General features: G+C 29.4%; 1 protein-coding gene across 1 annotated transcript; it reads left to right on the top strand.

Annotated features, from left to right (window-relative positions):
- Window positions 1-329: 329 nt before the first annotated feature.
- Window positions 330-6,286, top strand: LOC129911474 (NEDD8 ultimate buster 1). Its single transcript, XM_055989288.1, has 8 exons — window positions 330-672; window positions 724-847; window positions 905-1,105; window positions 3,955-4,100; window positions 4,163-4,405; window positions 5,003-5,560; window positions 5,621-5,707; window positions 5,763-6,286. The coding sequence occupies exons 1-8, from the start codon at window positions 550-552 to the stop codon at window positions 6,120-6,122; spliced, it is 1,842 nt and encodes a 613-aa protein (XP_055845263.1). The 5' UTR covers window positions 330-549; the 3' UTR covers window positions 6,123-6,286.
- The last annotated feature ends 7,451 nt before the right edge of the window (window positions 6,287-13,737 follow it).

The raw sequence follows: 13,737 nt of genomic DNA, 5'->3' as shown, positions 1-13,737 counted from the left end.
GGCCTTTCCACTTCGGAGTTAAAAAAAACAAAAGCAACATTTTTGACAGACAGCTGCCAAAGTATATGTACAGTGGTGCCAAATGTTTGCATGGATTTCAAAAAATCTCGATGTTGTTTTTTTGCACAAAATCTATATAGATAAACAAAAAAACACACCAAATAGTTAACTATTTTTAGAAAAAGAACGCACCTTGGGCTAGGTAGTTATTTTTACATATTTTAACTATAATTATTTTCTTACATTACTGTAAATCTGTCAAAAACACAAAACACTACCTTACCTACAATTATCTCGCACAGTCACCCACCCACAAAAAATTCATGTTTACATCTTTTGTCGAAATCGGGGGAAAATCATATGGTTTTTGTTTGTGTTAATTTCCAAGAATTTTGAACAATGAACCATTAGTTTTCCAAAAAAAAGACACACGTCGTTTGTTCTTGTTAACAATAATTTTTTTAACTCAATTTCTTAAAACAAACAAAGCAGCAGATTAACTGCCACGCTTTATCATTTTATTGTTTATTCAATTCTCTAAGCACAACTATGCCAAATCTAATTGACAATATAATAATCCAAGTCCGAGCTCGACTTCAACAACAACAAATAAAACTCTGGCTCGAACCATTCTATTATCAGGAAATTGGTGTTGTCGAATCGGAATTAGAGGTATTCTTGATTTGTCCTTGAGGGAATCTATTTGAATTTTTCTTATCATAGAAACTTGCTGAAGAATTTAGTGGGAATCTGTCGATTTCTGTTTCCAATTGTAAATTGGCTTTGAGTGAGTTACAGGATGGAGCTCTGCGTAAATTAGCATCACGCAAGGAATTCGAAGAAACTGGTAAAATGAATTAATATCGAATCCGTTAAGGATTTTTAACAAAATTTTGGATTTAAGGTTTGGCAACATTTAGTGTCCGTCGTGTTAGCAACAACGAGGGCACGGAAAATGTCTTCGAAGTCAAATGTGCTCTTTCTGATCTCGGTGAAGAGCTTCAACAAAGAATCGCTGAGAAATTACAACTCAGTGATGCTTCAAGTATAAAAATTATAAGCGCTGGAAAGATTGTTAATCCAAAAGTTGTTCTTGAACTTCAAGGTGAGAAGGAGTTTATGGGTCAAAATTATGGAGGTGGTAAATTTAGTTGTCCAAGGCATTTTTTTAAATCGAGGTTGTCTCACAATAAGTCAACTGATGAGTCCAAGTGAGCTCCGCCGGGAACGCCAAATTTTTGTTTCGACTAAAGGCCGTAAAAAGCTATATTAAATCAATAATTTAACAAGTCTAATTAAATATAGTGCTTTTTCTTCTACTTTACTGATATCAGTAGTATATAGAATTTGTATTATAAAACTAATCTTCTAATGTTTCGGTTAGAAAAGTTTTCATTTCGATTTTATTGCATCTAATATACCTACGCAAAAAAAGCGTTCCTGGACATGTCCATAACTCAAAAACTGAAATTCAAATGGCTTAGAAACACATTAAAGTCAATTATTTTTAAGTATTTCTTTTCTTAACACTACAAATGCACAATACTCTTTATAAATTTGTACATCAATTACAAACAAAAATCAATTCTGGCGCATCGTACCAAAATTTCTTTCTTACGTACAAATGGTTTTAGTAGCAGTTTTTAAAGTTGAAATTATGCATGTAGATTTACATATCATTCACACCTACTTTTATGGATGAATTTATTAAATGTAAATTCTTCCTTATTTCGTAACCTTTCTTTATTTAAATAATTTGATCTTCTTCGTCGGCTATAGGTTTGATTTGAATATATATTTTTTACCTAGTTCTCTGTCGACGCGACGTTTCGATTGTGGTTACAATCTTCTTCAGGACTCTAAGAAAAATATTTCTAAAAAGGAGAATGGGCAGATTTGTATGGAACGTGGACGCTGCGCGGCCATATTGTTTTGCAGAAGTTGTATCCTTGTGACGTACTTCAGAAACGGATAAAATGTACTTTTGCATTTAACACTTTATGCAGATTGTCTCTATGTTGTAACTTTAATATTTATTTTAAGTGCATATTATGATACTCTGTCATTTTCCCTAACTCTGAAGATCTTAATTTTGAATATCCAACCACTAGAACCCAAACTATTAGCTTTTTTAAACAACAATTTCAAGCCTATTTTGAGAGCTTTCATGTTCAATTTTTTGTTAGTTTGAATCGTTTGAAAAACTGTCGAACAAAAACAAAAGTGGTTGGCTTAAAAATCTTGTATTAAGAGTTCTATTGGTCGGATTTTCAAGATCAATGTCTTCAGGGTCAGGGAAAATGACAGAGCTAATATGCTGGTTAACAAAATTAAACTTTTTTTTTGTTGCCGAAACAAAAATTTACTTTTCTGAAGGTTTTCAGTGTGCTGAACTTGAATCCAAAGCTCCCGTTTTTGAAATATTACCGTTAGAAAATGCATTACTTCGGACCTTATTCTTTTATATAAGGAAAATTGTTTGAGCATATTTAATAAGAACTATTTACCACCTTTTTAAATCTGTTTAAATCTTTCCGATATCTTTTTTACTGCCCGAGATATCCTATGTTGTTTGGTATTTTTATAAATTTTATAACGTCATTATCTTCTTTATGATATATGAAGCCAAACCCACTTACTTCAGTTTAAGATATCTCGGGCAATACAAAAGATATTGAAAAAAATTAAATAGGTAGGTATCGAAAGATAGAAAGCAGTTCTTATATAAACCGTTACTAAATATGCTCAAACAATTTTCTTTATACAAAAGAATAAGGTCCGAAGAACTCAAAAAAACGTTTTTTCCATTTTCTAACGGTAATATCTCAAAAAATAATTCAATTTTTCCCTCACACATTAAACGATGCATTAACAATACTAATATTGCAATATCTTGCATTCTTAAAGTAATACCGCGAAACTTTCAATGTAAAAGTTTTTCCTAAGATATAGCTCTTTCATTTGATACCAATTTCCAACCAATTTCATAAATGGCCGCTCAACGTCCAAAAGGCCCATTCTCCTTTATATTATAAAATCTATACTTACATATCTTAAGTTTTTTTTTTTATCCAAATGGCTTTCTTTTTACTCTTATTTGACTTATTGGTATTTCAAAATTCAATAAGAAAATGTCTTGATAAAGACGTTTTCCAATCATCAAAATTTCAAAATATAAAAATTGAGTTGAAATAAAAAAAAACTTAAAAATTCCTTTTAACAAACTAACTATAAATACTGCTAAGCCCTTCAGAATCTGATCTCCTATTAACAGTATTCTCTGTATCCAAAATGTGTAGCATTTCTAATACCATTCTTTTATTATAATGCTCTTTTGTTTGTAAAATATCTACGTTTATTTATTTTTTCAACAAAACGGCTTTTCCGCGAACTCTCTTAGAATCTGAATAAATAATGTGGTCTTACACATTTATTTCTGAATTTTTTGGGTATTTTTAATCAATATCCTATCTAAGTAAGACTGTAATATACACTTTTATCAAAAAAGTTACAAAAAAACAGAAGAAAAATTACTCATTGCCTAAGTATTCCGAACATGAATAAAAAGCATTTTTTTTTGTTGAAGAAATTGGTCAACCAAGAAATAAAGCTATATTTGATTTATTTAAGACCTACTATTTTAATATAATGATATATCATTCAAATTGATACTATTTCTAGGCCCCTAAAGTCGTTTGGAAGAGATCACCACCATTTCGAGGAACGTTTTTTTAGCACTAATTTTGGGGTTTTGCATTAAATTGTAAAAAAAAACATTTTTGCACTCTGTCCGTTAATGAACCGACGAATTATAGCTAAAGCAAACATTTGAGCATGAAATTTTTATCATAAAACAAAGTTGATTTTTTAAGAATTCGGTCCTCGAAATTTTCCACCTCCATGATTTTGACCTTTATTCAAATCTCCAGAAACTTGCTAAAAGTTTATTTTTAGGAATCAAAAATAATCAACAATTGATGACTATAATCGGTGGAGTTGACAATAACTCTCAAAACACTCAAGATGCAATGTACGATCGTATTAAGAAAATCAAAGAAGATGTAGAGGCTATTGTTAGTTCTGGAAATCGTCTATTTGAGGTTGCTACAATGAATATCTTTTATTTTTATAACAATCTTCATTGATAGTTATTTTATTTCAGATGGAAGATCAAGATGGAAATCCAGTTTTTCTTCCACCAAATGAAAATAAAGCTTTGCTTATGGCAATGGGCTATTGCGAGAAGGCTCGATCAGCTATTAAACGCAATCAATATGATGAAGCTTTAATTTTGCTTTTGGAAGCTGATGAAAAGTTCATCACATGCAATTCAAAGTTTTTGGAGTCAGTGGATAATTATGCGCTGGTCAATTTGGATATTGTTTGGTGTTATCTTTGTCTTAAGGTTAGTTTTATTTAAAAAAATATTTTTTTTATAGCTTTCGATTCGGATAAGATATTTGTTGGGTATTCCTGTTTATTGATTTTGGCCAAGTAAGTTCTGTACAGAGCCTGATGCATGAAGCATAAGCACGGACATTGAGCGGATGAAAATCTTCACAAGCTATTGCGAGTTTCATCCGATAGAAATTAGCATTTTACGCTAAATAAGTTTCTTGTTCACCACCAAAATTTAAGTGAGAAAAAACCCAGCCCGCGTATTACCTGAAAAAAAAAAAAAAATTCGAAATTCGGGAACTTTTCCGAACGTGAACAACTTTTCGCCCAAAACTCACAAAATTTTTTTTAAAATTTAATTTAAAATTTAAGTCGAACCAAGACTGGTGGTTTTCCAAATACTAGTATATTTTCAACATCACTCCTGATGGTAAACTGATCCTAGTGGTTTTTTGGAAGCAGACCAATCTTAGCCTCAAAAAATTCAGAACCTAAGTTCAATTAAGTTAAACCCGGCCACTTTGTCTGTGTGTTTAGTGATGTGTAAATTCTTTCTGTTTCAAATATTTACAACAGCTTCTTCTTACATTTTTCTCATCTTCAGAATCTTACACAACTACCTGATGCTCAACGTCGTTTAGAAATTTGTGAAAAAAGCTTTCATCGTAGCTATGGCAAAGATCTAAGCCGTTTAATTAACCTTAAAGGTGATTCATGCCCAGAACGAGCTCTTATAATGCGTCTCCATCTGCTCCAAGGTGTTTTATTATTTCATCAAAATCGACGCAATGAAGCTTATGAAAAACTCGATCTTGCTCAGTCAGAGCTTAGTAAATTGAAAGTTGATGATTCCACTGTGGATCAGCTAGTTGAAATGGGATTTGATGCGGTGGAGTCAAGAATAGGTTTGCGTGCTTGTAAAGGAGACCTTTGTCAAGCTATCAGTTTTATTCAAGATCGAAAAAATAAAATCGCCGAAGCTCGCAAGAAGTCAAGGAAAGAGAGAAAACTTAATGCGAAACTTGATCATTCGTCGAAGTCGGAGAGTGAATCTGAAAATTGGGTTAATCCACGAAGTGTGTGCTCTTTGGTTGAGATGGGCTTTCCACAAGAGCTAGTTGTTGTGGCTTTGAAAAAGTCAGATAATGATTTAACGAAGGCGGTAAGGTTTTTTTTTCACTTTATTGAACCTATCTGAAATAAGAAATATTATGTCTTCTAGTTGGATATGTTACAATCGAATACAGAAGCATTAATTGAAGCCCTTCCAACAACTCCACAGACTGTCGATGAAACATTGTTCGATGAAGTGAGTTTATTATTGTCGCTCCGGGTTAATTTATTTATTTCATTTCCATTTGTAGCTTAAGAAAATGGGTTTTGATGAAAAAACAGTCCGATTAGCTTTGGAATCCACAATGAATAATAGCGAAAAAGCAATGGAGTTCCTTTTGAAAACATTTGAAAATCAGAATGAACTTAGTGCTACTATTCAACAACTGGTTAATGCCACTTCAGGAGCATCAACTTCCACTGGAGCAGTTAGTGGTGAATCATCGATTGTGGGCAAATTTTTAAAGAAGGCACAAAGGGAAATCGATTCCATGAGTGCATATAATCGCTTCAATGAGGATATATCTCCCAATGAAAATGAGTATTTGGACTTGCCATTGGTACAAGAGGAACAAATTCTTGCTGAGTACAAACGCTTCTTGGAGCAATGAACCAAATAAAGGTTGTTTCAATTTTTTTTAAAAATATGTTTAAAAATATCCATAAATGTGTGTGTAATTAATGCTAAGCATTGTTTTAATATATGTTTTCAAAATATGTAATATGTGACCAATTGCGTTAAGAAATAAAATATATTTTTTTATTGTGACATGAATTTAGTTGTTTCTACAAGATTTATTTTCTTTTTATATTTTATATTTGTAGCTTCATAAACAGGGTCTGAAACTGAAACATAAAGTTATTTTAAATCTGTGATCCACCTTTGTTCCGAAATTCAGAAACCACAGAAAAAAATACGAAAGGACCAAGGAGATAATAATTTGGCAAATCGTCGGCGTAAAGCAAAATTGTTCTAAGTCACAAAAAGCAAATTTTAAAGGGAACGATTTTTAAGTTTCAAATTGGTTTAAATCTAAATTTTTCAGCTCGTTCGCCATTCAAGTTATGTTTTTATAAAGTTTGTTCTTTTCTCTTGAATAAACTATACAAGTTTACCTCATTAGTAGCTGCATACTATTTTAAAATATTTTTTAAAACTAAAAACCCAAAATTAGACATAGAACAATTTTGCTTTACGACGACGAAATGTAATTCCGAATGGTATTGAATACTTTAATGAAAGTTGGAAAGGAACCATTTGATCCGTTTATACTCAAGAGCTTCGAATCTTGGACTGCGATCTATGTAAAATACAATCAGCAATTTATGGTGAATTCATTTAATTTAGTATGATGAAAAAATATGGCATGTAAATGATTTGGAAAAACTGTTCACGTTAACTGAGTTAATAGTCAAGTATCTTCGGGCTGTAGTCCAAATATACTCTAAATCGTCCCTGGTGATTTTTATATATTTTCCGTTTTGTTTCTCTAAATTGATTTTATGGAAAATTCTGATCTTGCTGAAAGTTTAGCCCTTTAAAGTCATGGGAAGAGGGCGCTCATCAGCTTTGAAATATCAGATTTTGTAACACTTATTATCTGATGATATCGTAATTGGACTTGTTTTGGGGTTTGGAATTCGGCTTAAAAATTATTAGCCCACAAGTTCCCAACAACCAAGTTAACAAATTCCTCATTTTCTTTCGTCTTACTCATTTTGTATTCATTAATTAAGATTTGAATAAACAAAACTAATTTGTCAACAATATCAAGTGACTAACGGTTTTTATAAAACTAAACCCTAAATAACTTCACTAGAAAAATTTAAACAAGATAATTTTTTAAGTATGGGCTCCAGCCTAGAACAACATCAAAGCCAAAACTTTAAACTTTTGAGCTCCCAGTTCCACTTCAGCTAAAAAGCTAATATTTCACGTATCTAATACAAAATACATATGTAACAAGTTTTTAACTGAGGAACAACGAAAATTTAACATCCAAAAAAATGGACCACCCTAATGGAGGTATAGAGTACAGTAAGGACTTTCATTAATCATTAAAACCGAGAGATATTATTCATTCAAGATACTACGTAGTTTGACTAGGAAGTACATTTGAAATTAATTTGCGAACAGATGCGAGAATAGCAAAAAGTAACATAGTAGATTTGAATATTTATCTTTAGTTTCCAAGTATATAAATATAAAAGCACATAACTTTTCACACTCTTAAATTTGATGATACCAAGCAAACGTGAAAAAGGATACGTATACGCCATGGTGTACTCGTACTAATATTTATTTATAAAATTAAAGGGCTTGAATTTAAACGAATAGAATAATTGTTATCAATGTCACTGTGTCAACATTTATTAAATATGACACAGTCGCGAACGAAGAAGTTGGACTTACATTTATTAAACATTTATTGTTTTACTGAAAAATTGTTTTTGGGGGCTGCAAATCAATTCATGCATTTTAACTAGTTTTTGAGATTTTTTAAATTAAAATTGTAAAAATAATTCCATTTTTCTAGACCTTTTTAGTAAGAAAACCTACGTAAAATTACAAGTTGCGTGGAAATCACATTTATATAGGTGTAAATATTAATTTTTTTAATTATTCGTCTTAAAACTTAAGATCTCGTAAGTCTTAAAACTTACTTGTAATTGGCCTATTCTAAGAAATTGTGTTCGCTAATAAATAAAAAAAAAATGAGTTTTAATTTTATGATTTCTATTAAAAAACCTTTTGTACAACCTGTATCTTTTAAAATTAAAAACTAGTCTCCAGTTTTACATGCCTAAGAAATAATTAACATACTTGGTTTGGGAATTTACAAGACAGTAATTAATATTTTTTTTCGCACTAAAAAAAGAACTCGTAACTCTCGTCTTTTGATTAAAAGCTTTAAGCTAAAAACAAAATCCAAATATAGGTACTTTGCAAATATCCATAAATCAAGAAAGATTTCTTAGAACAGCAGTTAAAAGGAGTAACGACTTTATGGAATGTTCCTTATCCTCCTTCTATGTTATTATAATTTTATTGGTAGGTACATACAGTGACTGACCATTTTATTATCATTATTGTTTCTACTCGAAATCACTTAAAAAAGTTAATTGCTTTTAGCGTTTAATTGTTAACTCAAATAAAATTGCTAATTAAAGAAGAATACAAAAGATTTTAAATCTTAAAAAAATAAGCATTTTCGTGTTTAATGAATCGGACATGCGTATAATTTCATATATGTAAAAAAAAAAAAACAAGAAAACAAAGTGATAGAAATGAAAAATAAAAAAATAATTTAAGGTTCTTTCCCACTAACCAGTAATTCCGGAAGTTAATTTTTAAATTGTTTTATTCGCTAAATATACACAGGCGTCTATATAACAATTAAGACATTCAGCGAACTGTATAGAATCGAAGGGAGTTTTTGAACTTCGTACTTATGGTAAGAAAGATCAGGCACAAGTACATAATGTAGATGATGTTATGTCAATTTTTATTGATTGTAATTATTACTTAATGATTAATCATAATTTAACACAATGGAGACAGTTTTGAAATTGTTTTTCTCCAATTAAAACTATTAACTTGTTGCAACCAAGTTATAATAAAATTCATTTGTTATTAATAAATTATTTATTATTAATTTTCATTTTAAGATATGCAAATCATCCTATAGTAAGTTGTCACTTTTTGTGCTGAGTCACTTCTTAGGGTGTTAGAGTTGGAGTTATATCCAAAGACTAAGAAAATTAATACCTATTGTACCTACTGTATGGACCCTGGTTTGCTGGTTTATAATTATCTTTAAAAAATAAATAAATAAACGTTTGAGTATTGTTGAAAATTTTTTTGGTAAAAATATTTTATACGAAAAAAGATGATACTCGAGTATATTTATTTTATTAACTTCACACAACGTTAAAAAATAAATTTTTTGAAGCTTCATAGTTATAAAAAGAAGATTGCAAACCACATTATGTTCCATCTGAAGAAAACTTATAGCATTGAGAGGAAATATCTCTGGTGCACTGTTGCGTATACTTACTTTTTTATCGTTAGATTTCTTGTCACAATGTTTACTGAAAAATAATCAATTTTTCTTTATAAAAAAATAAAAAAAGAATAGTTAAATATAAAATTATTGTTAGAGTGAATGCCTGCACAAGTGCACAGCAATAAATTATTTGCTATATTTTTTAAATTTTACATTTTTAGTGAATGAAGTATAGAGGACTCTCATTTTTTCAAGGCAAGGAGAAACTATTTAAAATTTTTGATTAGTTTTTAGATCGGTGTACCTACATGTTAATAAAGCTGCGCAGTGCGGATCTAAGGTATTTTTCTTATTATTAAGATTTTGGTATTTATTTTTTATATTTTAAGGCTTCATCTCCCAGAGAGTGTTGTAAACTCCCGCGTTGAGGATATTTTAGTTTTTGGTAAAATTGTTTTAAAAGCCTATTTCTAACTAATATACGTATTTGATTTTTATGAAACATAAACCGAACACTTAAAAATATGTAAATCGAAAAAATTAATTAAAAAAAAAAAAAACAAAAAATTACATAATGCTTTTAATTCTTAAATTTGGTATTTGAAAAATTTTGTTTTTATATTTATTCAAATTGATTGGGTCTTTTGCAAGAAAATAAAAATTATGACAAAAACTCTTTTTGTATCGTAAGTAAAGAATTTCACGAAAAGATAAGACCTACAAAAGGAACTTTTATTTTTCTTATCAAAATTATAGATATCAACACAACTGTTTTTGACCAAATTAAAACCGTTGTGTATAGTGTAATTATTGTATGCTACTATCAGTCTATGCAAAAAAAAGTATAACGAATAACTGTTATTTAATTTTTCTATTATTCCGGATTGCCTTCTAGCTACTGCTATTATTCAAGTAGGTAATGTATTAATAGGCGACGAACATATAATTACTTTTGATAATCATCAAAACACAACACTAATTTACCTATACACTTGTACAGATACCAATAAACATACCTTCCTATTAAAATTGTTAACCTTTTATAGTCCGAGATGGTAATGTTTCATAATTTTTACACAGACGAACAAAACAAAAAAGTTTAATATAGAAGCTGGTTAAACAATTTTTCAGGCAATACTAATTTTATATATTTCTTTTATAAACGGGTTTGGGTTATAATTCTGTTCTATTGCCTAAATTCCGTTTCCAAAATTCTGTTTACCATAATTCTATATTTTAAAATTATGTAATCTGATATTCTTCATTTTAAAATTGTGTAAATTCAAAGTTCTGCTTTCCAAAATTCTTCAATCAAAACAGTAGTTATTCTTTTTCCGTTAAAATAGTTTTGAAATGCAGAATTTTGAAAACCGGAAGTATTAACAGAACTTTGAAAAGCCAGATTTATGGATCTACAGAGTTATATTACGAGTAATAAGCAAAATAATGAAATATGTACAAAATAATATTCATATAGTAAATAATATTTAAAATATTTGAATGCGTTAAATGATTAAATCAAATCGACTTAAATAAAAGTGGTAAAAAAAAACAAAATTTTTGTATGACACTCCTAACTGCACTACAATATTAGAATTGTTAAACAAAATTTAAAATATGTATTTAATGAATTTAAAATAACTCAAATACTAAAAATACTGTGAAATAACCTCATTATGTATAATTAAGAAGGCTGATGGCTTTTTTGTTAATGCCTTTTCATATTTATAATATATTATTTGTAATTTTACATTGCACTTGATATTAAATAAATAAATTGTTGATATGTAATTTATGCCCTCTTTATTTACTCTTAACTCCTTCTTTATTTTTTCCGGTTATTCCCGGTATTGAACCACCCTTTTGCGACTTTTATGCTTAAATTATTCTTAAAAAAGAATGTACATATAATGATTGTGAAATATTTGGTGATATTGTTCAATATTGTTTCCTAAGGCTAAATTGCCCACCGGTTCTTAAAAATGAAAAAAAAAAAAAAAAAAAAAAAAAAAAAAATAGGAAATGAATATGTTTTCACTGCATTAGTAAAACAACGGACCCAAAAGATCTTATATTTATGGAGTAATCAGGCTAAAACTAGATCTTCGTATTCAAAGAAACTAAAACCAAAATAGTTTTCAATACATATCCCTTCCAATGTGGCTCCGCGAAATTAGGCCCCAGAAAATAAGGCCCCAATAAAAAAATGAAATAAGGACCCAAAAAAATACACACAAAACAACAACAACAAAATTTCTCAATCGCGCTATTTTTTCAGCTAATATGTTACTTTCTAATGCTTTTCAATTTAAACATCGTGCTGCACTGCAAACTAATGCCTTTCAATGTAAAGATCGTGTAGAAAACCATCAGGGATCATTGAAAAAAGCATTAATAAGTAACAGAATAAACGAAAAAAAAAACACAGTTTGAAACATCCTTGAGGAACAATTTTAAAAGTTCCGTCCATAAAGATGGTTCTATTGGTTTGGGGTGATATTTCATTACCAAAAATAAATTTATTATGAAAAAGAAAAATTGGGGTCTTATTTCATTTTTCTAAAAAAGTTCGAAACAAGTTGGGGCTTTATTTCATTTATTTTTGGGGCATTTTTTCATTTCGATGGGGCCTTGTTTCATTGGGGCATATTTTCATTATTAAAAAATACCCCAATTTGGGGCCTTATTTCATTTTTACTTGCGATATAGGTACTATAGGGCAAGTTTAGGATTCGTAAAAAAAATCGAACTCGAGATAACAATTTTACATGACATTACGATGATGGAGAATGCCAAAAAAGTGGGTCCGGCAATTCTGTCTGTCTGTCTGTCTGTCTGTCTGTCTGTGTGTCTGTCTCTATCTGGAGCTGCAGCCTAAACGAGTGAAGTGATTTTCTTCAAACTTGGTAGATAGCAGTTTTTGGTGATTCCCTAGAGGGGAAATTGAAATTTTTTTTTTATGACCAAAACTAACTGTACCTGCCATATAACGGAAATAGAAAAGTTAATTTTTTTCAAAAACGGCTCTAACGATTTTGATTAAAATTTTGTGTGTAGTACTGCACATAAGAGCCAACTTATTAAATAAAAAAAATATTTTTTGTACCGTTATTAACGGTACCTGTCATAGAACGGTTTTTTTCGTTTCTGAATATCTCGTACAAAATTAACCCGATTTAAATGAAAATTTTTATACAAAAGTGTGTAACTAAAGATAATATTAAAATTTTAGAAAATTTTCAAAAAACGCATTTTTGGTTTTTTAAAAAATATTTCAAAATTTTTTTTTGAAAAATCAATTTTTTGAAAACGGATCAATGAAAAATTTTGAAATTTAGTTTTTATGTGTAAATTAATTATTTTTTCAAAATGGCATACCAATTTTTTTTTTGAAAAATGTTAAAACATTTTTATATATAAAAAATTATTTTTTTAAAAAACGGCTCCTACAATTTTCGAAAATTTTTTTCTAAAAATACCTTTTTATACAAGAAATAAAATGGCATATTTGTTTTTTTTTTTTTTTAAGATAATGTATGACGGAGTTTAATTAATTATAAAAACCGATTTAATTTTTTTATACTACTTATGAAATTTCTTCAAAATATCAAATTTTAAATTTCTTGAATAAAAAGCTTTAACATTATAGTTACTTTAAGCATGAGAGCAAGTACGTGCGACCCCAGTCGTGCAATTTATTTCTTTTGGGGCCTTATTTCCTGGGGAGTAATTTCGCGGAGCCTTCCAATGTTTCTTTACAAACTTATAATATTAAACTAATTTGCATTGAAATACTTATTCAATCTACATAAGAAAAATGTTTCGGTAATCTTGTGGTCTAAATCCAATGAAAGTTGAAACCTTTTCAATCATAAAATCTATACAAAAACCAACATACTTTCTCAGACTCTTAGGTTAAGAAGTCATTTCTATTATTTCTATTAACCCTCCACCAGGCCACGGCTTAAATACATTTTTGCGTGTAGGTAAATAATAATAAATAAAAAAAAAAAAAAATAGCAAAATAAACTTCATTATAATCCAAAGCTTTCTCACATTTTACCACACACATACTCCACCAACAACCAGTAGGTATCTCCATAAGCTCCAAAAACAAACTCTCTCTGTCTCTCTATTTTTCTACTTTTATAAACTGGCTTTCTCTCAATCTATCAAATTCAGCATGTAGGTAAACACGAACAAGGGCCTCCCAAACAAC

Source organism: Episyrphus balteatus, chromosome 2 (assembly GCF_945859705.1).
Source record: "Episyrphus balteatus chromosome 2, idEpiBalt1.1, whole genome shotgun sequence".
NCBI lineage: Eukaryota > Metazoa > Arthropoda > Insecta > Diptera > Syrphidae > Episyrphus > Episyrphus balteatus.
This window is presented reverse-complemented; position numbering and strand designations above follow the sequence as displayed.